We start from the raw sequence: 25837 nt of genomic DNA, 5'->3' as shown, positions 1-25837 counted from the left end.
CACCATTAGGAAAGGGCGGGACAAACATTGGCTAACATTAAGAGTATTTTTGCTGGGGTTGAAGGATATGGCCAGACGGGAAAAGACACCATAGGAAACTTGAAGGAAGCAATCGAGAGCTTCTCCACAGCTTAGCTCAGTTAAGGTTATTTAGCTTCATTAGTTTATCAGCTGACGGATCACATGTGGCGATCCAACTTAGTCATCGGTCATAGGATCATGGAGTGCGACGTTCATTCTGTCTTATATCTTCTGCGATACGAACTTCCCTGGAACACAGTCTTCATTCAATTCAGTAAACTGCAACTGACACTTGTTTGCAGTCCCTCTCTAGGCCTCTGAAGGGAAGTCTGAGCACGGAACACGCTAGTCTTACCGCTAGCACTAGTATTCTACAATAAGCAAGCTAAGCTCCAGGATGCTCCAAGGGATTCCAGGACCACAGCAGGTGTTAACCGCTTTGGCGGGATCCTTGGGACTCTCGAGTCTCTCCGGGCCCGAAGTCGGCTCTATGCAGAGCAGTCTCCAGCACTGCTCCAAAACAGAGTTGAGCTGTCAGACCCCGTATCATGGCCAAGACAAATGCTGCTTCAACTACCCCGGCGGACAGCTCCTTCAAACGCAGTTTTGGGACGCCGATCCAGCGGTGGGGCCAGTTGATTCCTGGACCATCCATGGTTTATGGTGAGATTTCCACAAGGCCGGTGGGCATGACTTGTACCCGGGACGCTGATCCCCGGCTTCTTCTAGGCCGGACCACTGTAATGGAGGCTTTGATCAATACTGCGACCCAAAAAGACGGTACAGCAATATTTCTCTGATCCTGACTGACTCAGGTAGAGGGGATCTTCTGGATGATATGCGTACCTTCTGGAAAGACTTTAGGGGCGACGACCCGAACCTATGGGAGCACGAGTGGAATAAACACGGCACCTGCATCAGCACCCTAGAAACACACTGCTACGACATATACTATCCCCAGCAGGAAGTCGTCGACTACTTTGACAAGACAGTGGAGCTCTTCCGCCAACTACCTACACATGAAGTCAGTGCTCCTGTGCGATTAGGAACTGCGTGTCGCATTAAATGAAGCTAAACAGCTAACTCTTTTACTAGATACTTTCCGGCGCTGGGATTGTCCCGTCTTACACGGAGACCTACTCTCTGCACGAGATCCAGGATACCCTGTCGAAGGCTCATGGGGCCGAAGTCACCGTGAGGTGTCACCGCCATAACCTGAATGAGGTTTGGTACTTCTTTAATGTCGCCGGACCTTTGCAGACAGGAAAATTCGTCCCTTCTAACCCAGGTTTGTCTTCTTCCTCTAATCTTCGCCTGCCTCAAATAAAGCAAAAATAATCATGCGCCGTCTAACTCTCGTCTTAGACGGCCAATCATCCAACTGCCCTGCGAAAGGCATCCGGTATCAGCCGAAAACGCCCCCAAAAGACCAACCAACCAAAACAAGGGGCCCATCTGAGCCGACAAGGACCGGTTCACCAAACTCCAAAAGAGGGAATCTGATTGTCTCAACACAGGGCCAACAAAGAGGGTGCATAATTAGCCACGGAACATGGTTCACATCGGGCGCCTGTGCGACATTCCGAGCCGAAAAGGCGGCAGGTACGTCACATAAATTCTTCCTTGTATCTGGAAGCTGATGGTATGTCTGAAAATGCGGCTGACAATATATATTTGCAGACAAGACATTTACCTTGCGGTCCAGTAAGGGCAAGTGTTCTATCAAAGATGATACGTTCAGTTGTGGTCCTCAGATCACTCGTCCAGTTGAGTTTAGTGTGAGCTTTTCCATCTGGTACATGCTCTTCTCGGCTTATTTCTTACATCTTTCTAGTTCCAGGATGGCAAACTCTCCTATCGGGGAAATACGACCTTTTTTGCAGATAAGGCACCTAAAGGGCGTGTCCAGAGCAAAGTTTTTGCGTCAGAGGAGGAACACCCAATCCAGTTGACAATAACTTGGAAGGGAACCTGATATCTTCCCATTTTCCCGTACTTGTGCTTGTGCTTTGCACTGCGTGATATGACTAGTTTCTTTACTGTTGTTTGTACGGTTTAAGGATACTTTGTATAGATACACATAGAAACACTTTACCGAAGCATAGAAATATTACTAAACCTACAATTATTGAACCATTATTGATATGTAGATAGTCTTTTTTTTTTTTTTTTTTTTTTTTTTTTTTTTTTTTTTTTTTTTTTTTTTTTTTTTTTTTTTTTTTTTGTAGTTAATTATCCCAGTGGATCTATTGCAGGGTTAGAGTACAGGTGGGCATGAATGTATCCAATAGACGTCCCATGCCAAAAGAAAACGCAGTTCATATCCATTTAATACAGTCTTTCAAAGCAAATCACATGAACGTCATATAAACTCGTGAATAGAAAGGAGCGAATATAAAGCATAAAAGCGTAAAACAAATGAAAGATTGGCCTGCAGAACTCCGTGTAAATTTGTCAAAAAGTCCTTCCCGCAAGTCCCAGAAGTTGTCGTACATGTGTCGCTGAGAAGTTCGCAAAGAAAGAAGATAAAAATGCCCGAAAGATTTTGTCACAGGTGTCATTGATAGTGGAAGCTAGTTGGTCGTTGAAAGATATTGAGTCGTAAAATTGTACATAATTTCTTGTCGTCTTATTCTTGAGAATTCATGTGTCATGTGCATGGTTTCCGGTCGTCTAAGTCCTTAGTCATGAAGTTTTGTTCATTTTCACCATTATTCGAGGGTCGTCGCGTCGTTTTCATGTCTATGAGTTGTTATACCCGAGTGTCTCACTCCAAGAAGAATTCTCTTGTCATAGCGTCCGATGGCTGCTCGTCCATCTGGAATTGGAAAGAAAAAAAATCGTCACCCATTGATGGGCCGGTAGAGAAGCCTTTGCCTGGGAACAAGTCCATGCCATTGTCGAAAGCAGGAGCGTTCACGTAGTCAGGGAATGCAGCCATGTCAGGGTCAGTCAGACCTGGGAACTCGTGCTTGCTGAAGCTGACAGACGGATCTTGATTAATGAAAATGTCCAGATCTGAGCCGTTTGATGAATCGGTCAGAGTGGGTACCGTGTGAGGAGAAGACAAAGCGTGATGGTTAGCTGAGCTTGTAGCATTTGTGTATGGATAGGGTTCAGTGTCTGAAATGAGAGGTAGCCCCGACTCCTCGATAATCTTTTCCAAGGGCCGCTTCGATGGAGACAAAGGTGGCATTTCGTCCTCTGTGCTGGGTGTAATTGACCGTTCACTGTGGGCAGGCGTTGACTTGTTTCTTATGCTGCCCCCAGGCGAGGCGGGAGGTGTGAAAGTCAAAACTTCAGGAGGCAATGAATAATTCACATTACCGAACATGGGCATGTCCCCCACCGGGCTAGAACCGTGAAGGCTCATGCTTTCGAAGACATCTGAGGGTGGTGAATTGCGCGAAGTGTCCGATCCAGAGGAGTCAAACGATGTCTTTTCGGCAATCCTCTGGCGTGTTCTCGAGGCCTTGTCCTGTCTATCATCCATCTCGGGCCGGTGCTTTCTCGGGCGACCACGCTTCGTGGTCTTGCGCACAATTCCCTTGTAGCCGCCAATGCACATGCCTCGTTGCCGATGCCGAGTTAAGGCGTCATGTCGGGCAAATACATTCCCACAGAGGCATTCGTACGGTTTATCTCCGGTGTGAATTTTGGCGTGGCGCTTGAGATCATGTCCACGGACAAAGCATTTCTCGCAATGATCACACTTGTACTGACGGTCTCCAAGGTGGGTTTGTACATGAGATTTGATGTTCTCTTTCCTTCCAAAGCGGCGTTCGCAACCTGGATGTAGGCATACCCACTTTCCATCCTCTGGGTCAGGGCCATCGATGTATGACGCTATCTCGTCAATAGTGACGCCCGTTTGTTTGATGGAAGCATGGACTCTCGCGTCCAGGTTGAGGCTGTCGATGGATGCTACCCGTGGAGAAAGCTTTGGCTTGGCTATGACGCTAGGTGGTGCACTTGGCGTTTTCTTTGGGGTCATACGGCTAGGCGTTGCAGGATAGATTGGAACTTTCTGCGCCTTATCACCGTCTTGAAGGTGTGGCATGGAGGCGATTTCTGGCGAGGAGTTGAAAGATGACGTTGCTGATGATGAAGAATGGTTAGATGAAAATCTTTCAGACTTTGGAACTTCGAAACTGGAACCCTGCTGACAGTTAAACACATCAAAATTGTCCACTTCATATGATGCTGTATTTGGGGGAGAGGGCATATCCATCTTTTGCTGGGAGAATGTCGTCCCAGCCACTCCTTGAAGAGACTTGGCACGTTGCATGTACGACGGCTGGGCCGAACTGGGAACAGACAATCTTTGCTCCTTGGTGGGAGTAGTCTGCATGTCGCCACCATACTGCGCAAGATCCACTGTTTTCTTGAATGGTGTTGTCGCAGGGGTGATGGGAAGGTAGTCTAGAAGTTTTGTCAGTGGGGCTTGAACGCTGTAAGCTATAGTAGGTTACTTACGCGTAGGTTTCGGCGTATGCGGTCCACGCGCGGGACTGGCATCCGATTGTACTGATAGTCGTCTCATATCTGCAGGCATTACGTTGGCTTGGGGCGAAAATGCCGTTGTGAGGTTTTCATGTGTATAGAAATCCCAAGCGCCATTATCTAGGAGCTGTGCTTGTTGCAACTGTTGTTGTTGGATGAGATTGAGATGGAGATTCATCGGCCGGCTTTCCAGCCCCGACGTTTCGATCTTGGCGAAGGCTGGGTTCATGTATCCCATTCCTGGCTGGGGTTGCAAATTCTCATGGCTGAAAGCCTGACACTCCGGCATCATGGGCAAGGATGTCGGTTGCGCCGAGCGAGTATATTGTTGCTCTTGCACTCCGCCTAGCAATTGCGACTGTTGTGGTACTGCTAAGTTAGTATGCGTAATGTTACCATCTTGTACGGGTTGCGATTGTTGAATATGCAGAGATCTCTGGTCCAAACTTTGGCCACGACGATGAGCACGATATCGGTGCATTGCCTGCGCAGGAAGACTGGGAACTTTGGCGGCATCAAGGGCGGATGGTGTTGAAATCTGCCGCCGATGTTGTCGCTGTCGTTCCTGAAGATTTCGGTGCGGGTTCGATAACATGGTGGGCAAAGTCTACAGGCAACTTCTCACGAATCGGTGGCGGGTGATTGACAGATCTAATTCCATATGTAAGTCTTGCGGAAAGCTTTGCGCATATTGCATATGACCCTGGTATGCATACCTCACGCAGCGCTAGCCGTTTGGTAGATGGTATCAAAACCGACCTGTCCACTGTGTCAGTCGGTGAACTCTTCAACAAAGAAGACAGATAAAGGGGAGAGAAAAGGGTTAGAGGTAGAGTAAGGTCAGAAGAAAAAGAGCTATGTCGCTCGGAAGCCGATTAGATCTAAGACTAATGCGACATGCAATTGAAGCTTCAAAAAGCTTCCCTGCGCGGTTCCTGAACCTCTGATTCTGAGAGAAAAGGACTAAGAGCGGGACAAAGGAAGATGAAGTATTTAGAGGTGGGAACCAGGGAAAGGTGGATGGAGATGCTGAAGCTATCCCGATCTATCGCCCACGGTTCAGATCAACAATGGCGCCGTTGGCCTAGCAACGCGCCCGGGTTGAGGCGTCAGGGAAACCAGCGCCCTTGGCATGGCCCCGTCCATTTGCGCTGCGTAGTGGATCGCCTTGGTTCGAGCACGGAGAATATCAAAGCAAAAAGTGGTCCGAACGCAATTAAGGCTGCGATCCGGCAGGTTAGTAACTCTGCAAGGAGCTCGTTTCTGGTCGCCCCCCTCGCGGTCCAGACAAACACCCTATCTTAATTATCGATGCTTGAAGAAAATGAAGCCCTGCCACCTGTGAGGGTTTGAGACACTATCGCTTCATGATACTCCCTTCCTTTGCAATAGCTTGGATAATAATTGACGCCCATCACGGATCCATTTGATCAATAATTAACAACTGGCCAGGGGGTGGTGACGGATTGACTTCGATTCTCTTCCAATCTGGATCGATTGAATAGAAACGAGCGGGTAGGTCTTTTTTGATGCCTGCCTTCTCAGGCTGCAAGCATATGACGTAGCCCTTGGTCCCGTGACTGTTGGAACGGGCCCTTGGCAAAAACTACCTGACCTATTGACGACGAGGACCCGGAGCGCCTGATTATCCGAGATTTTCCAACACTATGACCAATCTGGCGAAAGTGCGCTCCACGTGACCGCACAAACGATTTTAACGCACTAAGGCCTTCCGCTCTACATATTTTCCACACGATCGCAACGAAGGTTGAGGAAGACAAGTCTTGTCGAGGTTAGTGATGACCCTATAGATGCTATGCGGATGGACATGGGATCACAGTCGTCTGAAACGTCTTATCCTCCCTCTCTACTCCCAAATACTCAATACTGCTCAGTTGAGAGAAATGGGCGAAGAAAAGAGAGATGAGACGATGATCGACGAAATTGCGCCTATCCATCCGACATGATTCCCACGCAACCCATACTTACATGATTATATTAGGCCTTCTTCAAAGATGCAGATCTTCGTCAAGACCCTCACGGGTAAGACTATCACCCTCGAGGTGGAGTCTTCGGACACCATCGACAATGTCAAGTCCAAGATCCAGGGTATGCATTTCCCCTCATTCAGATGAAAACGAGAGATGGGAACCATGTGCTAACCTCAGCGTCCAGACAAGGAGGGAATCCCCCCTGACCAGCAGCGTCTGATCTTCGCTGGCAAGCAGCTCGAGGACGGCCGTACTCTTTCGGACTACAACATCCAGAAGGAGTCCACCCTCCACCTCGTGCTCCGCCTGCGTGGTGGTGGTAAGAAGCGCAAGAAGAAGGTGTACACCACCCCCAAGAAGATCAAGCACAAGCGCAAGAAGACCAAGCTTGCCGTCCTCAAGTACTACAAGGTTGATGGCGATGGCAAGATCGAGCGTCTCCGCCGCGAGTGCCCCGCCCCCGAGGTACGTTTTTCATATCCACTCTGTGAATGGCTTTTGTGGCAAGATGACTAATGATTTCTACAGTGTGGTGCTGGTGTCTTCATGGCTGCTATGCACAACCGTCAGTACTGTGGCAAGTGCCACCTCACCTATGTCTTCGACGAGTCCAAATAAGCGATTTAATCGCGGATCACGCCGCCTTTCTTGTTACCGGTGATGCATAGTTTGATATCTAGGCAATGACGGTGGATTTAGATGGGTGCATGTGAGGTTGAGGAGCATGGAATACCATAGTCCCGGTAGTGGCTTTGGAAATGAAATAAAAATTCAAAACACGGTCTTCTCGAGTATAAGCGATTCGTAGACCTATGTACAAGTATCTATAAAATCATAACAAAAATATGTAAGAGTAGCAAGAAACATGACAATGTCGAATCTGGGTATCTCAAATTAGGTAGGTCTAAGGGAAACCGGCTCGCAAGTTGTCGTACTTGCTTTCCGGGTATGCAAGTGCATTCGGGGTTTGATCCAAGGCTCCCGGTCCGCCGACACCCTCCACGAAGGTTCCAATCAAGCTTCCATCAGCTTTGTTAGCAGCCCTGCCTCCTCGATCAGCGCTTGTCTCCCACCACATGCCGCCAGCTAGTCCATGATGTCTGACGAAAGCCGCTTTGATTTCACTCATCCGCACGTTGTCGTACGAGATCATTGTGCGGGTCGTAGGGTCATAGCTCCACGATGCGCCGATACTGGGGTCAACATATTCCGTTGCCCCTGGTCTGGGAAGTGCCTTATAGTCCCAGACCCCATTCTCCCAGCTTCCCTCACCTACTCCGGAGAAACTTGTGCCAGGTCCATCGGTATTGGTGAAAGCGCGTCCATAGATGGGCATGCCGACAACTATCTTAGACCGCGGCACCAAACCAGATGTCTCATAGTATGTAAGTGCGTCGACCGTTGAGAATGGTGTCGAGGCTGGCCTGTCAGTAGAAGGATAAATATTCGCTTGGTGGCCAGCAAAGTTGTCCCAGCTGCCAGCATAGTCATAGGCCATTAGATTGTAGAAGTCAAGATAGGGCGTCATTTCACGAAGTCTGAGCTTGGAGTAATTCTCCCTGCCTACATGGACAAAACGGAGATATTAGCCGCTTTGCATCATACGTTGAAGGCCATTTTTCTGGCCTTGGATCTCATCAGGGTCTGGGTGCCTACCTGCTGGACAAGCAATGGTCAAGTAGAATTTCCGGTGTGGCCCAGCGGCCCGGTCCAGGGTCTATAGCATGTCAGCAGCAAGGAAAGATGAAGAGAAGAAAAGAACAGCTCACCTCACGACAGGTTCTCAAAAGCAGGACAAAGTTCTGTGCTTCGATATCATCTACGTTCATGTTAATATGGTCTCTCCTGTAGCTGTCTTCTCTAGCGTTCGCTTACTCTTAGGGTACTCCCAATCGATATCAAAGCCTGTCGACCTCATGTTAACTGGTGTCCACATACAGTACACTCGAGTTCAAATAAAGGTGACTTACCATCAAGACCAAGATCCAACACTAGCCTCGTGGCACTTTCAGCGAACCTAATGCGTCCGGCCTCCGTGCTTGCCGGCTGGGCGAAATTGGCGGAGTAGGTCCATCCTCCGATGGAAAGCAGAACCTTCAGTTTCCTATTCTGCTTCTTGAGTAGGAATAGCTGTTTAATGCAGCCATAAACGTTGGTACCAACATCATTCCAGGAATCTGTTGGGTAGTGCTTTTCGATGTCAGACCAAGTGTCTGTCAGATACACTTCTCCGGATTCGGGCCGGACATTGGCGAACGAATAGAGAACATGGGTCAATTTCTCTGCGGGGAGATCCTGAGGGTTATGATTACGCCCATAGATGGCCTTTATCAATTAGCGCCATCAGTCGAATCATACGCAGCGAGAGGCTCCTTACCCAATTGACAAAGTACGCGACGGAGTACAGTCCGGAAGACATGGCTGGAGGGGTAGACGGAGTCAGAGTGGAGTAATGCCAGAGGTATCGAGACAAAAGAAGAGCGATAACAATGCCAAGAAATGCGGTGAGTCGAGAAGGAGTCATAAGAACTCAACGAGGTTATAGTAATTGACGCTGACTTAAGTACTCCTGAAAAGACTGCAGCCTGACCAGAGTTGTACCTGCCTTAGGACGAAACTTATGACGCGGGATACCAAAATAATAACAAGGCGGGGAGTTGATTGGTTCAAGGGTTGACCACGCGGTGGCGGTGCCAGATTTTGGGTGTGGCGTCGGTGATCTGTGGCTGACGAGCTGTCACTGATTTAGGCCTGTGGCTTATGTCTTAAGTGAGACGGTAATGACAGACACCGACACGAAGAAATCGAGCAACTTTATATAGCCCCCATTCCTGTCTCTTACGCTGGCTCAGGAACTCCAAAATCACAACTCTTTGAAACATATACAAAGCATTCTGTGGCGTAGTCATTCCCTGCCTGACCTTTTCCTTGCTCTACTCAACTTCGATGTACCTAGCCCTTCATGTCCAGGTGACTGTGGCATTCCGCTATCCCTCCGCACGAGGCTTCCTTGCTAGAATTAATATAGCAGAAACATATGGGGAAGGTTCGCCCAAGAGGCATTGGATAGTATCTCATATGATGAGCACCTCTGGATCCCTTGGACTGTCAGAAGGACAGATCTATATTACGGAAGTGTTCCCTTTCTTCGACATCTAGGGTATCTCCTTGAGCCTCTTGAAACCCGGAGTAGTGAGCTAGGGACTTCTTAAATAACTAAAATCCCGGGTGACAGTTGAGGAAAGTCAACTAATATCATCTCACCTATCTTGGTCGGCTCCAAGAAAAATCATGGGAACTCTGGTTACAGTCTCTACCAATATGATGACCTTAGGTAGTACCAGAACCACAGAAACGGGCAGTGGGGTAGCACGACTTGTAGGTAATCAATCGCATGCGATGGAGAAGTGATCGATCTCAAAAGAGAGAACATGTCGAATATCAACGATATATCCTCCGAAGATATCAGTGCGCATGACAGATCTACTGTAATGTTTTGTCATGATGTTAGAGGGATTGCTCCGAGATGAGCGTCAGAACAATGTGTAACTTTTTTGATCGCTCAGATTAATCGAACTGAACAAAAACAAAGAAAAGGTAACAGAGCCTGTTGAAGATACCAAGTCTTCCAGACCTGAACCTATATCATAGCCGGTCTCCCCCGAATCATCGGACCCCCACCTGATATGGCAGAAGATGAAACGACAGGCTTCATGTCTCTAAAGCAAGAATATGTCGAGTCAATATACCTTGCGTAGGAGAACTCCGATCAAAGTCAATAAAGATCTTGTGCAAATCCCGGGATAATTCGATAAGCAAAGAGGGTAAAAACATCGAGTAAATAAAATAGTAGCTTTTTGCATAGGATAGACATGAAACAACATCCACGATGGTGCATAACCAGAACCGCTTTATCTGGATTTTTAGTACCGTGGACCAGTTTTGTACCTTCTCAGCTGAACTCTGATGCAAGTCGCCATTTCCGCCATCTGATTGGCACCCACGACTTTAAACTACTGCAGGGCTCTTCTGCACGGCCACAATTCGATCCCACACAGATTAATGGAAAATAAAAAAAGAAGTACAAAAATTAAATGCAAAGAGTAAAGTCAGTCTCAACTGCCGTGCATTTGGTGCTAAACTTAGTCCCTGTTCCTTTGTGCGCCCTTGAATCCACGCATCTTTTCAGCTGGGATGTGCTCGTCTATCGACGCTAACCATGGATCCACATGTGGTTCGGTATCTCCGATGCGCTGGTCGGCGTTAAGATGTCCATACTAAGAATGGTAGGTGGTATTATCAACTTGGAAATGGGTTTGATCATGAATACTACTCCGTACCAGTCAGCTAAAGAAATCAATTATCTGTTTGGCTCAATTGTCATCCAATCCCTTGGTGGATATGGGCATAATGATTTCTGTTGCCCTGTCTAAGGTGGTCTACTACTTCCTTAGGGCCTTAGGATTGGAATTCCACTCCCCACTCATACCCGCGGGTTCCACACTGCCAATCGGAGTAAAACGCTTGACAGAAAACGACGGGAGAAAACTAAAAAAATTAAAAAATTAAAAAAAGAGATAAAGAGAAGAGACCAAACGGTACGTACTACTATATACAATACTTGATTTTATGGTCACGCAAAGTAAACATTGAAGTCATGAAATCATAGCCAAAATAAATTGGAAAAAAATCTATAGTAAAATATTGTAAATCCTTTCTATTATTTTATCATTCATGCTTTTCTTGAATTTCAGCTAACCAGAGCCAAATTGATCTATCGGCCGAAATTAATGGGGAATCCCGTTCCCTTCTCTGACTGGTACAGAATGTGGTTGAACTCATAGCCCGAAATGGGAGATCCATAGAACCCCTGAAATAGAAAGAGAGCAAAGAGAAAAGAAAACAAAGGGAGGGGCTCGGCTGTCTCAAACGTCTAGCAATACGCAATCACTCGTGGGGATATCATGACCGTCATCAGCATCAAAGTAAAAATATGTCCCAATAAGAGGAGAAGGAGAGGTCCTTTGTGTAGAAGGACGGGTGTCTCTTTCTAGGCGCATATTAAGCGACCTGCGCTTAATCAAAGGCAATGCCATCAGATCAGTAATTGCCGTAATTAGGGGATCGCTTCATGGGTGGGATCGGATCCAATTAAGGATTGCCGGCAAAGATGGATCGTCGTTGAGCCAATGGCCTGCACGCATATCGGCTGCCCGGAGATCAGCCACAACGTGTTGATCTGTCACTTGAGCGAGCTCCTGTTCCATCGCAAACATTGCCGAGTCAGTCTAAAAGGTTCTGCCGCCGGTTGCATAGTGATACACCGACCTGTCGGAATGCCTCGTCTATGAGCTTCAATTGGGAAGCATGTCTTTGGTCAGGCCTTTGCCCTCGTAGGATGTTTTGTCGGTTGATAGACCATCTTCTTCCGGCTGCGGCGCGGAGGTAAATCTTGTGTGCTCGAAATCGACGAGCGCTTCCATCGAGTATGACCCTGTGGCGGGTTAAAATTATAAGAACCGTGATGTAGAGAGAGGAGCGAAAAAAAGAATACCTCTGAAGTTCGGCTTTCTCGGTTTCCGCATCGCTGCCTCCAGCCGGTGGAATAGAAGGGGTATAGTTCGATGCCATTAGGGCTTGCGCAGCCGCCAGACTCTCTCTGATCACCACATATCCTTGCTCCCAGCAGTCCTCTGCGGGTACCGGGACATCTTGTTGGGAAATGTGTACTAAAAGTGTACGATAGTCATTGAGAATCTCAGCCACCCTCAGGGCACGCGCTTCGTTGACTTCACCATGAATATGAGTTAATGTTGCCAACCAAGTTGAATCCATTGAAGACAATTGCTTACGTCTGTCGGCCATTGCTACTTTCTCTAGGAAGCAGTCTTATAGGCAAAGAAGAACTGGAGCCGAAAGAAGAAAAGAAAGCACGAGCAGATCAAAAAAAAAGATCAAGTGGATAACAAGGCAATTGATATATAATAGTCCGATGTAACCGAACTAGGTCTTTGTGAAAGAGTGGTTCATCTGAGGTATCGTTCCATGGTTGAGGGCGGGATATGCCTTTTAAACTCGATCCCCATGGCCACCGATAGAACGGCCTTGAAGTCCCATCCCCGTAAGCCAAGGATGAAGAGCCCTCAAGGAGATCATCATGAACGGTGGCTGGCTGCCCCAATGACTGCTGCTGCTGATGAGAGGATACGGATATCACAGCTAGGGACCACAGCTGGGCAATGACAAGTTGTGGTGGAGCTATAGGAAAGTAGAAGCCCCATACGAAAGCCATGTGTCTTAACCGACTCCAGCTTTTTAGAGGTCAGGGCTGATATCAAAGAGGGCGAGCGCTAAGCAGCTGGTACGGGAAAAGAGGATCCCAAGACTGGGTCTGCATGAGTATAGTCAGATGGGGAGAAAAAAAGACCCCACTAGATTTAGAATAAAAATAATAATGATAATTCAACAATTAAAACAAAAGAGAGTTAAGAAAGAGCAAAGGAATAGAAAAAAAAGTCTAAACTCCACCAGAACTAAATACAGTAGCAAAATGATACATCCAGCATGGATCAACTCATGTGTCAGTTTACCACAGTGGGAACATATCCACCGGCTGGATCTTAGAAAACTGGTATCTTAGTATCTTGCAGGTGCAGTTTCGAGTGGGACGCCCATGGTCCGATTCAACGCTAAACGCCGAACTACTACTTAGTAATTCACCAGCTGCGCTTCCGAAAAACAATATCGCCACACTTTAGTCCCGCGACAATGCACGAGGGTGCGTTTCAGGTTCGGAGACATCGACCGGTTAGGAAAAGTCTCAAGAGAAAAAGCGAAACGTCATGGTTGCTCCCTGAGACAATTGACTCCTTTCAGGCACGGATTGTCACTTTTTGCTAGGAAGAATTTCGCGAAAGCCACAGTACCCAGCTCAGCCACAGAAACCTGGCCACAATACGGTGTGATCAGCTGAATGGCGAGCCTCAGGTTGGGAAAGAAAATCCTTCCCGGTTTTGATAGTCAACTTCCGGTGGCGAATATGATCCTACGTCAAAGAGTATTCGCCCCAGTGCATGCGAGACAGCTATCCACTTCAACAACCCCTTTGGTACCAATTCCTATCAACTTGGGATTCTCTCCGATGTTGCTTGCAAGTGCATATAGCGCTCAAAAAAAATACTATGACTCAGTACATTTTACGGCGATTGTCACGTCTCACATATCGAGCTTGCAGGGCTGTGTAGTGTTTGCGTGAGCCCATCATATCCGCGAAAGCCATAAGTACTTCATACCGAGGTCCCGAATTCTGCAGGTCGCCACAAACCTGGAGAACAGTAGAATCATCGTCAATCCGTCCACTCATGGTCGCATCTGACAGCAAGGGTCCTACGAGTATATCATATATAACGGACCCACAGTAACAATCATAGAAAATGCGGTGCTATTAAATATCATTTGCGTCTGCCAACATGTATGCTCATAGGTACTTTCAACATTTAATCCTTTTCGGCAATCGCCTGCAGCCGTTCATCAATTTCCTCCTCCGTCAGAGCCCGGAAGTTGAGATCTGTGCCCTCTTGGCCATCCGTCCGGGGGCCACCAACGATACCGATCTCCAATTCGTGCTTTTTGAAATCGACGCTAAGCACATTGCTCAAAGCTGTGATTCCCAATTCGACCACATCCTCCCAGCTACCCTCGGCGTAATCCTTGTTCTTCAACTTCTTTTCCAGGTGAGTGATCGCCTCCTGCTGCTTTGGACCGGATGCAGTGGCTTTGTATCCGACGTAGTATCCCGCAGGATCGCATTTGTAGACCTGTGGCCCCTTCTCCGAGTCGACAGAGATTAAAGTCATAGCGACTCCTAGCGGGCGCATGTAAGCCTAGAGAGCAGTTACGTCAGTCTCTACCCCTCTTAATTTTAACCACGACAAAAGGAGACAAACCCTCTGTGTGTAGACCTGATTGATATTGGCAAGTCGCTTCGCAAGAACGTCACAGGGCATCTCATAGCCATATTTGTACCGGAATTCAGCCGCCTCTCCGCGGGCACGGTCGACGGAAGCTCTAGCATCCGCTATGGAACCGGTCATGACACAACCAACAGTGGGAGAAAGTCGGAAGATATGCGAAACGGAGGAGGGGTCGATCAATTTATCCTGCGGCATCGGTTAGACAAGGTCAGATTCCCGGGCATGTGCGGAGCCATGGCTTACAGCGACTTTCTTCTGAGATAGCACCACAGCGCAGTTCTTTCCCCTCACACCCAACGAGGTAATATTGGCAGAGGTGATGGCCTTGAAGGCATATTCTATCGATCACGTAACAGAGTTGATCAGAGATCCAGTTGTCTTATAGTTTTCGTACACCACATGTTTGGTCTTTGAACCCGTTTCTCGACGGGGGCGGTCTCCCACCGGAGGGACTCACCGACTTGATACAGACGACCTTGGTCTGAAAAGATAGTGATATGCCTGTCGTATGCGCTTCCTGCCCGCAGATGACTGTCAGTAATCGATGAAGTCATGGCAACAGGCCAATCAATTTAGCCGTGAACCCTACCGGACATGATGGCGGTAAATGTATATAGTACTCAGAAAAGTAAATAAGTAGACGTAGCAGGAATACAGGCAATAAAGAAAGTATCAAGGAGAAGGAAGATGGGAAATGGCGATAGAGGATGATGAGGGTTCGAGAGGACGCGTGCCAGAGGGTGCCTGAGGGCGGAAGCTCTGAGCTATTGGGTAAGCTCCACTGTCACCGCCTTTGGACAGCACATATCAATTGGCGGATATATGCATCAAGCCCTACTACTATCTCTACGTTATATTAAAGTATTGATCCTTCGTGAGTTCACGCTAGGAATGGAATAAGTTTTGAATGTACTGTTCTATCCGTATATACTGGGTATACAATGGCAATTAAACAACGGTGAATGTGCCATCAGTCTGACAAACTCCTTCATATGCCTTAGACCAGGTATCAAACTTTTCGCTAAGACTTTTTCGAACGCAATACTTAAAAACTTTTAGTAAAAATGTGACATAGTGCGAGAAAGGTAGCTGAAGAAACCACCTCGAGCGGAAGCGTAGAGGGGATTTGACAAAACAGCTCGCTCGTAGAGCCAACGCATTGGAAGTTCAAGAGGAAGAGGATGAAGACGAATCGCTCGAGCTTGTGCTATCAGAGTCGCTGTCGCTGCTTGAATCCGAAGACGAATCACTCGAACTTTCCTGCTTCTTCTTGCTGCCAGCCTTATCGTCGCTGTCGCTGTCGCTGTCACTTTCACTACTGCTCGATATTTCGATAATGGCAGTTCTATTCTTCTTCTTTTTCTTGTTTGTCTGGTTGTTCGCACCCTTCCCTTTCTGTGCAGGAGGCTTTGGCTTCTGGTAGTTGAACAACGAGCCATTGACAGCGAACAAAACGAGCTCCGCTCGCATCCTACTCTCCAGCTTCTTCAACACATCGCCTTCCAAATGATCGGTAGATCCAGTGGTATCCAACTCATCATGTTTACCGTGGTGCAAACACCCCCTAAAAGCGCCAACAGCGGTGTCGTAACTCGCCTTTTCCGGTGAGGGTTCTTTGGATTCGTCCGCGGCACTGTCCTCCTTATCAACAGACGAAACCTCCTCAATCTCTGCTTTCACAGCTTCCTCAGCGATCTCACGCAGCCTCTGCTTAGCACCCTCACTCTTCAACCCCTGGAGGTAAACCAGAAGAGCGGCATTGTATGCAGTCGGCACCTGCTCCAGCGAGAGAACGTGCTTGAAAAGTTGTGTTTCACGGTTCTTCTGAAACTTCCACGCCGACCGATGTTTGTAGTACAGATTCAGATAGGAAAGAATCGGAGCTTCATAGATTTTCGAAGACGCATCATTCGCTGAGTCTCCGGCTGTCGAGTACTCCTTACTCCTCTTCTTCTTCTTCTCTTTCTTTTTCTTCTGCTTCTTCCCTTCATCCTCAGCGTCAGCCTCGGCATCACCATCTACATCCTCCTGCGAATCGCGACTAGGTATCTCCTTCTCCTTCACCTCGGTCGAGAAAGACACCGTCTTCTTCTTCTTTTTTTTGGGAGACTCTTCGTCCTGTGCGTCAGGCTCACGTCTATCCTTCCCCTCCCGCTCCTCATTATCCTCATCGTGTCGTCGTTTCTTGTTCTTGCGCGACTTCTTGCCGTCTTTTTCGGCGTTGCCGTCGCGTTTCTTTTTCTTCGAGGACGACGTATCAACTTCCTCTTCGCCGGATTTTCCCTGGGCCTTTTCTTCTAATGGATCCTTTGCGTATTTGAGCTTCAAGCCTAGTTTCTTCCACGCCGGGACGTGCGACGGCTGAGAAGACTCTTCGTCCGCCATTGAGGCTGATTTTCGGGGTTGCCGCCGGGAAAATTCGAGTCGCGTTTATTTGGAGATCCTGTAGAATCGGCGGAAGAGATGGCACGGGAGGTATCGAAGTGGAGGGTGTGGGTTGTGCGAATCGATTTGGACTGTTGTATTGTAGAAAGTTTTGGGAAATTTTCCACGTGAGTTGCGGAACTTTGGCCAACACGGCGGAAATAAACCCAACTTTTAGTTCTAAAGTCCGTTTGACTGGAACCGAACCGATATCGTTATTATATTTGAAAATTATATATGGATGTTAGATTTAGGATATATTCTCGCATTTACATATTATCCTATGATATGTAAATATATATTTGAATGACCGTGAAAATTCGTCGCTTGCATTATTATTCATGCCATTAGACTTTGCCTTCCAGTTCCTTTTGACTCCGGTTTTACAATCCCAACTCTCACCAAAGATGCGAAACCACGATGCATGTAGGCGAAAGGTAGATTATGGCCCATTACCTGAGCCACTGGCGTTTTCCGCCCCATTTGAGTCCCTTTTCTCTCTCTTCATCTCCTTCTGCGCATTACCTTCTACCGCTTTCCGTCTGAGCCTTTCCCGGTCCCGAGAACTGTTTGCTGTCCTCCTCCTTCGCACTGGCTCATAGACGTCGTTGAAATTCATGACTACTCCAAGGAACCGCATGTCCACGTCTGGTTGATACGCCAGATCGCCCAGGAGGATGTTTAACCGCGACTTGAACTCCGCAGACAGATCGCGGAGCCGAACACGTAGAGACGCGAGCATGTGGTCATCAGCGGAAAGATCGTGGCCCATGAGGGATGACGGTGTCCCAATATCATCGCCAGAGTTTCCAACGTTTGGCGTAGATACTGAGGATACTGAATTCTTGTGTCGTCGGGAGGAGAGGAGATCGCGTTCTGTAACGCCCCAACGTCCTTGTGCGGTGCGCGTTTCGATTTTAGCGCTGAGTTCCTGCCTTCGAGTGAACTCGGCGACAGAGAAAGAATATAACCCGTCAACAGCATCCTTGTAGGCGAGCATAATCTTCAAAATCTGGTGTAGTTGGGTCAAGAAGCTCTCGTCTTGATGTTTGTTGGAAGATGAGCTCTTAGACGAAGATGAGGATCCTAGTAGGCCCTTGTGAGTGATTGAATTGAGATATTTGGTGTGTGCTTCGATCAAATCGTCCAGTGTGCATCCTGGCTTGGAGATGGAAGCTTGCAATTGATCCCAACTGGCCTCTATGACCTCGAACAAGATATAGTATTGCAGTTGACAAACAAAATGAATCATCTCAGCAATGGCGCATCTCGCTCGTTTCCAGTCAGGCCCTACTTTATCATCGACACTCCTCAGCACTCCTCTGGCCCCGGTCATGCATCGTCGCCAGGTACTGCCCAGTGCAAACTCGACACGTTTCACGCGCCATAAGAAATTGAACACTTTCAAGTACTGAGTAGAGCCCCAGGGTGTAATGACGACATCCACTGGAGCATCTATCTTATATTCTAGTGTGAAACAGTCCCAGCCGATCTCGCCATGACTGAGTTCTAACATTCGGGCATCTAAACGGCGAAGAACGTCTGGCGAGTCATATTGAGCGTTTGAAGCACGGATGGCATGTTCCAGCTGAGCCGTAAGCGTATGTCTATATTGGGAATTAGCAGGACGGTCGAGGTTTGACGCCAGCGATTCCATCAGCAGGGCGATGAAATCACCCTGTCCTAATAATAGGTATTTCTTCAACGCCCGAAGATGATCAAAAAGCTTGAACTTCTCATCCATGAGGTAGATTAGTCGCGCCATTGTGATCTTATATGCCTCATCGATGGATGTCTCCAGACTTGCTGTGTCGCCGTATCGCAATTCTTTCGAAGTCTCCTTTGAATAGGCTTCTACCCATCCCGAATCGCCGCAGCCGTACCTGATGAAATTCAAGGATTTTCCGATCAAGAATACCTTCTTCGCAAAATCCTGCGTAATGATTGACGGCACCAAATCGTCGTCAAGCTTGTATTTGTCTTCCCAAACGCTCGTAGCGATGCGCCGGGGATCTGTGCTTGGACTCATTTCTGGCGCTACCACAAAGAATTCCTTATATGGATCTGAGAGTTCGCCGTCGTAAATCCATAACCGTAGCATATTATAGAACGGCCGTGTGACGTGTGCGAGCAGTTTCTCAGCGAGCGCACAGACGAAAGGATCTCCATGGGAAGTGGAAAAGCCATGTATCATCGATATAAGTTGACCACCTTTCTTATCTAGAATACCGTTAGATGAATAAATGTCCATGTAACCTTGAAAGTACTTACTCTGAGCTTCCTCGACAATCAAGCTCATTAATCTCAGTGCCATTGTCGCATCCCTTGTCCATACCACACATCTTTTTAATGTGACGCCGGTTTTAGCTACACTAGGCGTATCTGTGGAATCTCCAGGAGCGGCCAGCGCCCGTCGAATCTCCCCTTCGAGTGTAGCGACTAGGCCCAAATACGAGCGAAGCTCGTTTGAAAGTGCCGCTCGCAAACTCTGGTTCAACAGGCCACCACTAGAGCTTTCAACAAAGGCTGACAACCCCTTGTATAACAGACAAGGCTCCGCCAATGCGTTCACAAGCGATATCAAGGGGATGGGCAGCGTTGGGGGCAGTTTGAGGGTAGAGGAAGACGAAAACTCAAGATTCGAGGATGATAGCCCCTGCATATTGAAGGGGAGCTCACGCAAAAGCCCATTCTCGGTAGGTCGAGCTACCTTCTGTTGGTTTTCTGGGACCGGCTCGGGTTGCACGTTCCTCTGCTCTTCCAACTGAATATCCCTCGCTACAACATCAGAAATTGCACGACGCCTCTGATGCTCTCGAGCCAAATCAAGTTCCTGTTCTGCTTCCGTGTTCCGTATCTCCCGTTCCCGTCGTCGCTGAGAAACTTTCCGCTCTAGGCGCGCAGGTAATTGCGATGCCGATGAACTGATGGCGGGGCCCTCCTCATCCGAGTTCTCTCCCATTCCCTGTCTTGCCCTTTGGCCCTTAAACAGTATGTTCTGCAAATTCCCTGGTTCGACCGCAGGACTCCGACTTCCCCCTTCTTCCTCCAGGCCTTCTTCGTTGTCGTCCGAGCTCAGTCGATAGAGGAGGTACAAGATAGCCCACTTCTGAGAAAGTACAGGCTGGGTCAACAGGCGCGAGTATAAATTGGAGAACCGCATCGCCTTGTCTGGACTCGCATTCTGACGTAGCAGCTTCCGCTTGATCAGATCCGACGCGTTGTTGATATTCTCCCCACCGGCTAAGCTTCCTCTGCGAGTAATCCCCAAGCCTGTCCCGCCATTTGGAGATGCTGGGTCATTGTTTGTGTCTGTGTAAGCGTCGAGTATGCGCCATGAGTGTTCGAGGTTCCCTTGTTGTCGCACTGCGAGCGCCTCGTATTCATCGTCAGAGAGTTCGTCCTCCGCGGCGACGTAAGAAAATCGGTGAGTGAGATTGTCAACGAGTTGGGCGAGGGCGTCCTCAATGCGACGCGGGCGCGTGGAGTGACGAGCAGCCATGATCCTTCTGTGACCCGATTTGAAGCTCCTCCCCAAGCTAAGTTTGTTCAGTTATGGGTCACGACGACCCGTGTGACGTCGAGGGCCGCCAGTGGATGCACGGGAATGTGGGATGCCGGGAAAGCAATGGGTGGAAACGCGGTCTTCGAGTTCAATGCGGCCTAGTCAAACAGCGCATGACGTCCTGTCACGAGTCGCATACCAATTAATCAATAAGTTTCATGTGCCTAGCTAACTTTTGAAACCTGGAGAGTTGTTACTAACCTTGTTATTGTTTGCCTGGTTTGAGTGATGGGGACCTTCCCGTGACCGCCAAGTTCTCCGCTACTAGATCCGGGCATAAATATTAAGACTAAAAATTACTCTCAAGTACGAAACTACAGGCGTATTCCAAGAATACCCAACAATATCTAGATCGATTCAATCTCAACATGCTTGGATTCTCTATACCTAGAGCCTTCCGACATGCGAGTCGCTGTAGTAACAGTGAACAGAGAACCAAATAGCCACCAGAACGCCGCCCGATTAACGCTGTATTTCGGGAAAAGAAGAAGGGGGAAAGACATGATCTCGTGTCCCTCGAATATTAGACAGCCGAATTGAAAGCCCAAGATCAAGCACGCAATAGAAAGTCAGAAAACCACGAGTAAACAATACACAAACCCTAGTCCTTGAGAAAAAGGGACTAGGGTTTAAGGTTAAAGTGTAGAAAAAACGACAGGGAAGAAGTGGAAAGAATCAGAAGAAAGGGGAAGAAATCGAGAATAGAGAAACACAGCCAAAATAAGCTTTTGCGCCAAGTTTGCACCCTCCAGAGATTCAATAGAATCCCTTATCGCACCGTCAGATACAGCCAGTCCAATTTTTGAATTCGTATACATCATTAACACCTACCCATGCCCAGAGGCCATCGTGAGGAAACGGAGGCCAAACGGAATCGAAACGTAACAAGAACCCGTGGAGATGGTCTGGGCTCTAAACAGAGATGGCCTTGCATTCAGATAAGCCGAGGAAAAGCAACGTTGTAAGTCGTAGCAACGCGATTAGACCAAGATTGGAAGAATATTATGATTGTGGTCTAGAGACTAATTCATTGTCTTCGGATCCCTTGCGCGGGGATAGGTGCACCTGGTTGCATTCCCATATTGCCAGGGATGTTGTACGGGTGAGGATCGAACCCTGTCGACATGCCGTTCATCATCAAAGGGCCAAGCCCTTGAGCCTGAGAAACCGGACAGTCCTTATGAGCCAGCAAAAGCGTCTTGAGATTGACGATCTCTTCACGCAATTGAGTAACGGTCGCAGTGAGTGCGTCGTTTTCTGAAGTAAACAGTTCTACCTTCGCTTGCAAATTGGCAAGCCACTGTTTCTTTCGCTGGCGACATTTCAACGCGGCAACCCTAACGATACCGTATCAGAGAGTGGAATAAATAGGCACCCAGTATAAGATTGTGAAACTTACCTGTTCCTCTCTAAGAAATTCTTTCTCTTCTCTTCGTCCGTCATCTTCTTACTATCCGTCTGCAACTTTCTCTTGTGTTCTTCCTCTTCTTCCGAGTCTCCGGCATCAGAAGGAGGCTCCGAGCTAACCTTGGCTTTCTTGTTCGACCCTTTAGCTGGAGCATCATCTGCTTTGCGCCTGCTGTTCGCTACGCCGCCAGTCTTGGTAGATGCATTCTTCTTCTTTCCTTTAGTGACAGGTTTTGTATGCTCGCCTGACACATCCGACACATCATCACTTGTCTCTCTACCAGCCATTGCACCGTTAGAAGCTCGTCTGTCAGAATCGCGAGCTTGATCGTTATTATTTTGAATGCTCTGTGGTGGTATGGACGACGGATTGGAGACAGCAAACTGATTAGGATTCGCCTGTCCACCTTTCGCTAGCATAAAAAGCCCGTTTGCGGCATCCGCGGCATCATGATGGCCGAAAGGGTCTACTCCCGCCGGCTGGCTAGGCTTCATATCCATACTTGTACTCTGAGTTGCTTGTTCAGGATCAGACGTAGGGTTAGAAGTTGGGCCATTCAGGGCATTTTTCTTAGCAGCGTTCAAAGCCGTACGATGGAACTCAATCGTGGAAGGAGTTGCGCCCCCGCTTTGCAGTTGCTGCAGGAGCGCCTGAGAGTTCGGACTAGGCGCCGGGAACATGGAACCTCCACCACCCGGAGTCAGCCCGGTACGCAGGGAAGACTCGTTCGGAGTCGGAAACCCTCTTCCAATACTGTCGAAATAGTCGCTGGAGCCCGTCGGGCCAGCAAGCATGGCCGGACTCAAGGGCCCCGAGCGCAACGAGTTAGACCAGCTATAACCACCGCCGGCCGAGCTAGTACCGGGTAAGGCAGGAGATGTGAGCGAAGCGACTGGAGGAAGGATCGACTTCCCCGGTGTCTCACCAGAGGAGCCACCACTTGTGCCACCACTAAAAGATTGCTCAAACGGGTTGGGCTCCAGTGAGAAGGGGTTATGGATAGAGTTAAAGTAATCTGGGGTATCCGTAGCAGATGTTATAGCAGGCCGCGGAGGAGGCGCAAGGGAGGTCTGGGGGTCTACGTCGGACTTTGGATTCTTGGTGTCTGAAGACGGCGCCTGAGTGTCTGCGAAACAATAACAGATCCTGTTAGTCGCCAAATAACACACAAAGCGACGCGATATAGACGCGACAGTGAGGTGTATCCAAAACAGGTATGGCCATGAGGCTTGACAGCGACAGTGAGATAGGTTCGCCGTCGCGTTATGGTGGTGTAGAGGACAGAGCCCCATCGATGACGCCAGGTGTGAGGTCATCCCGACGGCTCGAACACATCATCTTGGGGGAAGTAGTGGCGTAGTACCAAGCCAGAATGGGTCAAGGCTTAAAAGCAAGATGTAGATGTCGCCAAAACTCTCTTGTAACTTGACAACTTCACAACATAAACGAAACATGAAAAGTACAGAAACATAAGACACAAGAAAAATTGGTAAAAAAAAAAAAGAGTCAAGGTCATGTGCACACACAAAGAAGCTCAAGACTAGAAGGGCATTTTATACTAACCTTCATTTTCCAAAGCGTTCTTTTTGGCGTCCATTGGGGATGTCGAAAGACTATCAGCGCGATGTGTTAAGGTGCCTGTAACTGCTGATGCAACAGCTGCAGACATGATAATCTGGAGGTGGCTGTTATATTTAGACAAGCGAAGGGGCCAAGTGATCAGTAGAACCCCAAGACGGGCGAAGAACAGGGCAAGAAAAAAAATTGAGTGGAGGGAGTGGGTGGCAAAGATTGAGTATTTCCTTCACGGGGGAGAGCAAGAAAAGCGAGTATAATAGGGAGGGAAACAAGTAACGCTGGATGAGTGGTGTAGAGCAGACAATTTGTTGATGTCTCTCGTTCTGCAAGAATCCCCGAATAACTGTGAAGGGAAGGGAGTTGAGAAGTTGTGACGTAGTCGGACTCCCTGGGGAGTTTTTAGGGGAGAAAGAAAAGAGGGGAGGCGGTCGAGTGTCGTGAGCTAAGCGTTTTTGGGCCGGCCTAAGAACTCGACTCCTGTCACGCCAAAGTGTAATAGGAAAAAAAAAAAAAAAAAAAAAAAGTTGGTGGGTAGTAAAACTATGCAACCTTAGGGTGTGGCCAGTCTCTCTGTCTGTGTGTGTACAAAAAGGACCACGGGTACCGGCCAAAAGTGCAACCTCAATTGTAGAACAGCACTTTTTCTGGTTTTTTTGTCTCGGTATTGTCTTTCTCAAGAAGGTCCGGGGTTGCTTGCTTCCTTTCCTTTCTTCTTATCTTATCTCCCTTTTTCTTTTCTTTAATTTCATCCTTTTCGGTTTTATTATATATGGTATTTATGTATTTATCTGTTTATTTTAATTTATTTATTTTGCCTTCTCGTTGATTTCTAATCCAAAATCTTGATAGACAAGATGATAGGAGGGGAAAGGGAGAAACTAAGAAGCGAAACGGACCGACCTTACAGGAAGGGGACCAAAAAAGAAATAAAAAAATTGAACAACGATCAAGCAACGAATTATGCAGTCGAACGACCCTTACGGAGTACTACTACTACAAACAGGACAGGACTTGCAACAAGAACTTGGAGACAGAGTGGGGCTCTCGGCAATACTTTTTGACCAATACGAATGATGGTGAGGGCGGAAACGATAGGCCAACTCAAAACGGACACCCGTCACTTGGAGATTCACAGGAATGTTTCAACAATCCAGGGATATTCCAATAGGAGGGGAGGATGTCAATCTAAAAAAAAAAAAAAAAGAAAAGAAAAGAAAAAGAAAAGAGAGAAAGGGAGAACCAATATCAAGAATCCAGTCCAGATCTAGACGGGAAGAACAAACCAGATCCTATGAAATATTAACTATAAACGGGAAGGGGGGTTGGTGGAAAATAGTACAAAAAAAAAAGAGTCAAGGTATGAGATGAAGTCACGGTGACGACGACAGGAATTTCCAAAGATTTCTTTTCCTTTGTCGGACCAGCCGGGTGGCGGCTCCACTATACCCAGCCACTCACGGGCCTGATCCCGAGCCCCACGCCAGAAAGTGAACGAAGAAAATTCCATCTCACCTAACCTCCCCAGAGACCAAAACTCTTATGACTACTAGTAGTACCCGGTAGGATCTGCCGTAGAATCTGAACAGCGAATCACATTTCGCGCCATGTTTTGTTCTCCTGCAGGGCGGTGAGTATTCCCCGTCCGATCAATGATCGAACCCTAACAAGCGATGGATGCGATGAGATGGTCACTGGCAGGCCCTCAATCAGCAGATTTGATCTGAAACAAGGAATTGATGTGGTCGAAAACCTCTCTCAGGGGGTTCTCGCGCTCCGGAGAATGACACCTGGATGTCTTGATTGGAACCCCTGGTGATGACGCAATGCTACGGCCACATTTCGTCCCGTGGGTTAGTATCACGTGACCAAGATTCGCTTAATCTCATTGGTGCGCCAGACGAAAATGGTCGAATTTCTGGGCTTGCCACTCACAATCTAGACAAAGCACCGTTGCCTCCACCCCATTCAACACAGTCCAAGATGTGTCAATTGTTTGCTACGACTCCTTCCCCCCTCCCCTGGACCAACTGGCAGTAGTACCCGTCAATCTATGGGTATTGCTGCATTTACAGTCCAGTTGGCCATACACGATCCCTGCTGACTGATAAAGCGAATGTTAAATATTATGCATAACTTTGGGGGGGATTGCCTGAGTCATTTATCGTCTTTAGGATTTAATATGGGAGAAGTAAAACCCGTGGTTTACCGATCCCTCCATCCTTGTCTACCCATTGTTGATGAGCACATATGGACTGATAGATTCCAACTCAGGATGGTTCCCAATTCGTACAGTAAAAGCTGCCTGAGCGGAGATGATTCAGGCAGCCATTTTCCTCTCAATTCAGCCTCGTGGCAGGCTCACACTTCGTACTAC

At 48.0% G+C, this 25837-nt stretch overlaps 10 protein-coding genes across 10 annotated transcripts; 3 read left to right on the top strand and 7 right to left on the bottom strand.

Moving 5' to 3' along the window:
• The first annotated feature begins 259 nt into the window (after positions 1 to 259).
• Positions 260 to 2137, top strand: BDW43DRAFT_278732 (T2 family ribonuclease). Its single transcript, XM_032042208.1, has 6 exons — positions 260 to 684; positions 751 to 1045; positions 1117 to 1309; positions 1387 to 1623; positions 1702 to 1799; positions 1856 to 2137. The coding sequence occupies exons 1-6, from the start codon at positions 419 to 421 to the stop codon at positions 1994 to 1996; spliced, it is 1230 nt and encodes a 409-aa protein (XP_031899667.1). The 5' UTR covers positions 260 to 418; the 3' UTR covers positions 1997 to 2137.
• A 101-nt stretch (positions 2138 to 2238) lies between these two features.
• On the bottom strand, positions 2239 to 5263 carry ace2 (putative C2H2 transcription factor (Swi5)). The gene is made up of 2 exons (XM_032042207.1): positions 4498 to 5263; positions 2239 to 4443 (listed from the first exon to the last, which is right to left on the bottom strand). Exons 1-2 carry the CDS (start codon positions 5117 to 5119, stop codon positions 2789 to 2791), a joined length of 2277 nt encoding a protein of 758 aa, XP_031899666.1. The 5' UTR covers positions 5120 to 5263; the 3' UTR covers positions 2239 to 2788.
• Positions 5264 to 6079: 816 nt separating this feature from the next.
• BDW43DRAFT_104924 (ubiquitin-ribosomal 40S subunit protein eS31 fusion protein) lies at positions 6080 to 7276 on the top strand. Its single transcript, XM_032037820.1, has 4 exons — positions 6080 to 6316; positions 6527 to 6633; positions 6700 to 6980; positions 7044 to 7276. Exons 2-4 carry the CDS (start codon positions 6540 to 6542, stop codon positions 7131 to 7133), a joined length of 465 nt encoding a protein of 154 aa, XP_031899665.1. The 5' UTR covers positions 6080 to 6316; positions 6527 to 6539; the 3' UTR covers positions 7134 to 7276.
• A 4-nt stretch (positions 7277 to 7280) lies between these two features.
• BDW43DRAFT_278724 (glycoside hydrolase family 18 protein) lies at positions 7281 to 9251 on the bottom strand. Its single transcript, XM_032042206.1, has 6 exons — positions 8893 to 9251; positions 8486 to 8840; positions 8391 to 8420; positions 8285 to 8334; positions 8172 to 8232; positions 7281 to 8078 (listed from the first exon to the last, which is right to left on the bottom strand). Exons 1-6 carry the CDS (start codon positions 9037 to 9039, stop codon positions 7420 to 7422), a joined length of 1302 nt encoding a protein of 433 aa, XP_031899664.1. The 5' UTR covers positions 9040 to 9251; the 3' UTR covers positions 7281 to 7419.
• A 1954-nt stretch (positions 9252 to 11205) lies between these two features.
• Positions 11206 to 12470, bottom strand: BDW43DRAFT_104806 (uncharacterized protein). Its single transcript, XM_032037819.1, has 4 exons — positions 12368 to 12470; positions 12070 to 12304; positions 11844 to 12009; positions 11206 to 11773 (listed from the first exon to the last, which is right to left on the bottom strand). Exons 1-4 carry the CDS (start codon positions 12378 to 12380, stop codon positions 11645 to 11647), a joined length of 543 nt encoding a protein of 180 aa, XP_031899663.1. The 5' UTR covers positions 12381 to 12470; the 3' UTR covers positions 11206 to 11644.
• A 1462-nt stretch (positions 12471 to 13932) lies between these two features.
• On the bottom strand, positions 13933 to 15232 carry prs2 (proteasome core particle subunit alpha 1). The gene is made up of 5 exons (XM_032042205.1): positions 15078 to 15232; positions 14946 to 15005; positions 14732 to 14826; positions 14462 to 14674; positions 13933 to 14398 (listed from the first exon to the last, which is right to left on the bottom strand). The coding sequence occupies exons 1-5, from the start codon at positions 15082 to 15084 to the stop codon at positions 14012 to 14014; spliced, it is 762 nt and encodes a 253-aa protein (XP_031899662.1). The 5' UTR covers positions 15085 to 15232; the 3' UTR covers positions 13933 to 14011.
• A 165-nt stretch (positions 15233 to 15397) lies between these two features.
• Positions 15398 to 17010, bottom strand: BDW43DRAFT_278709 (WKF domain-containing protein). The gene has a single exon (XM_032042204.1). The coding sequence runs from the start codon at positions 16871 to 16873 to the stop codon at positions 15656 to 15658; it is 1218 nt and encodes a 405-aa protein (XP_031899661.1). The 5' UTR covers positions 16874 to 17010; the 3' UTR covers positions 15398 to 15655.
• Positions 17011 to 17227: 217 nt separating this feature from the next.
• Positions 17228 to 20642, bottom strand: BDW43DRAFT_278706 (tubulin gamma complex associated family protein). Its single transcript, XM_032042203.1, has 2 exons — positions 19184 to 20642; positions 17228 to 19132 (listed from the first exon to the last, which is right to left on the bottom strand). The coding sequence occupies exons 1-2, from the start codon at positions 20412 to 20414 to the stop codon at positions 17355 to 17357; spliced, it is 3009 nt and encodes a 1002-aa protein (XP_031899660.1). The 5' UTR covers positions 20415 to 20642; the 3' UTR covers positions 17228 to 17354.
• Positions 20643 to 20811: 169 nt separating this feature from the next.
• On the bottom strand, positions 20812 to 23984 carry atfA (bZIP transcription factor atfA). The gene is made up of 3 exons (XM_032042202.1): positions 23449 to 23984; positions 21877 to 23011; positions 20812 to 21814 (listed from the first exon to the last, which is right to left on the bottom strand). Exons 1-3 carry the CDS (start codon positions 23552 to 23554, stop codon positions 21505 to 21507), a joined length of 1551 nt encoding a protein of 516 aa, XP_031899659.1. The 5' UTR covers positions 23555 to 23984; the 3' UTR covers positions 20812 to 21504.
• A 1085-nt stretch (positions 23985 to 25069) lies between these two features.
• On the top strand, positions 25070 to 25833 carry BDW43DRAFT_278696 (uncharacterized protein). Its single transcript, XM_032042201.1, has 3 exons — positions 25070 to 25090; positions 25148 to 25351; positions 25409 to 25833. Exons 2-3 carry the CDS (start codon positions 25279 to 25281, stop codon positions 25498 to 25500), a joined length of 165 nt encoding a protein of 54 aa, XP_031899658.1. The 5' UTR covers positions 25070 to 25090; positions 25148 to 25278; the 3' UTR covers positions 25501 to 25833.
• The last annotated feature ends 4 nt before the right edge of the window (positions 25834 to 25837 follow it).

The sequence above is a fragment of the Aspergillus alliaceus genome (genome assembly GCF_009176365.1).
Source record: "Aspergillus alliaceus strain CBS 536.65 unplaced genomic scaffold BDW43scaffold_26, whole genome shotgun sequence".
Taxonomy (NCBI): domain Eukaryota; kingdom Fungi; phylum Ascomycota; class Eurotiomycetes; order Eurotiales; family Aspergillaceae; genus Aspergillus; species Aspergillus alliaceus.
This window is presented reverse-complemented; position numbering and strand designations above follow the sequence as displayed.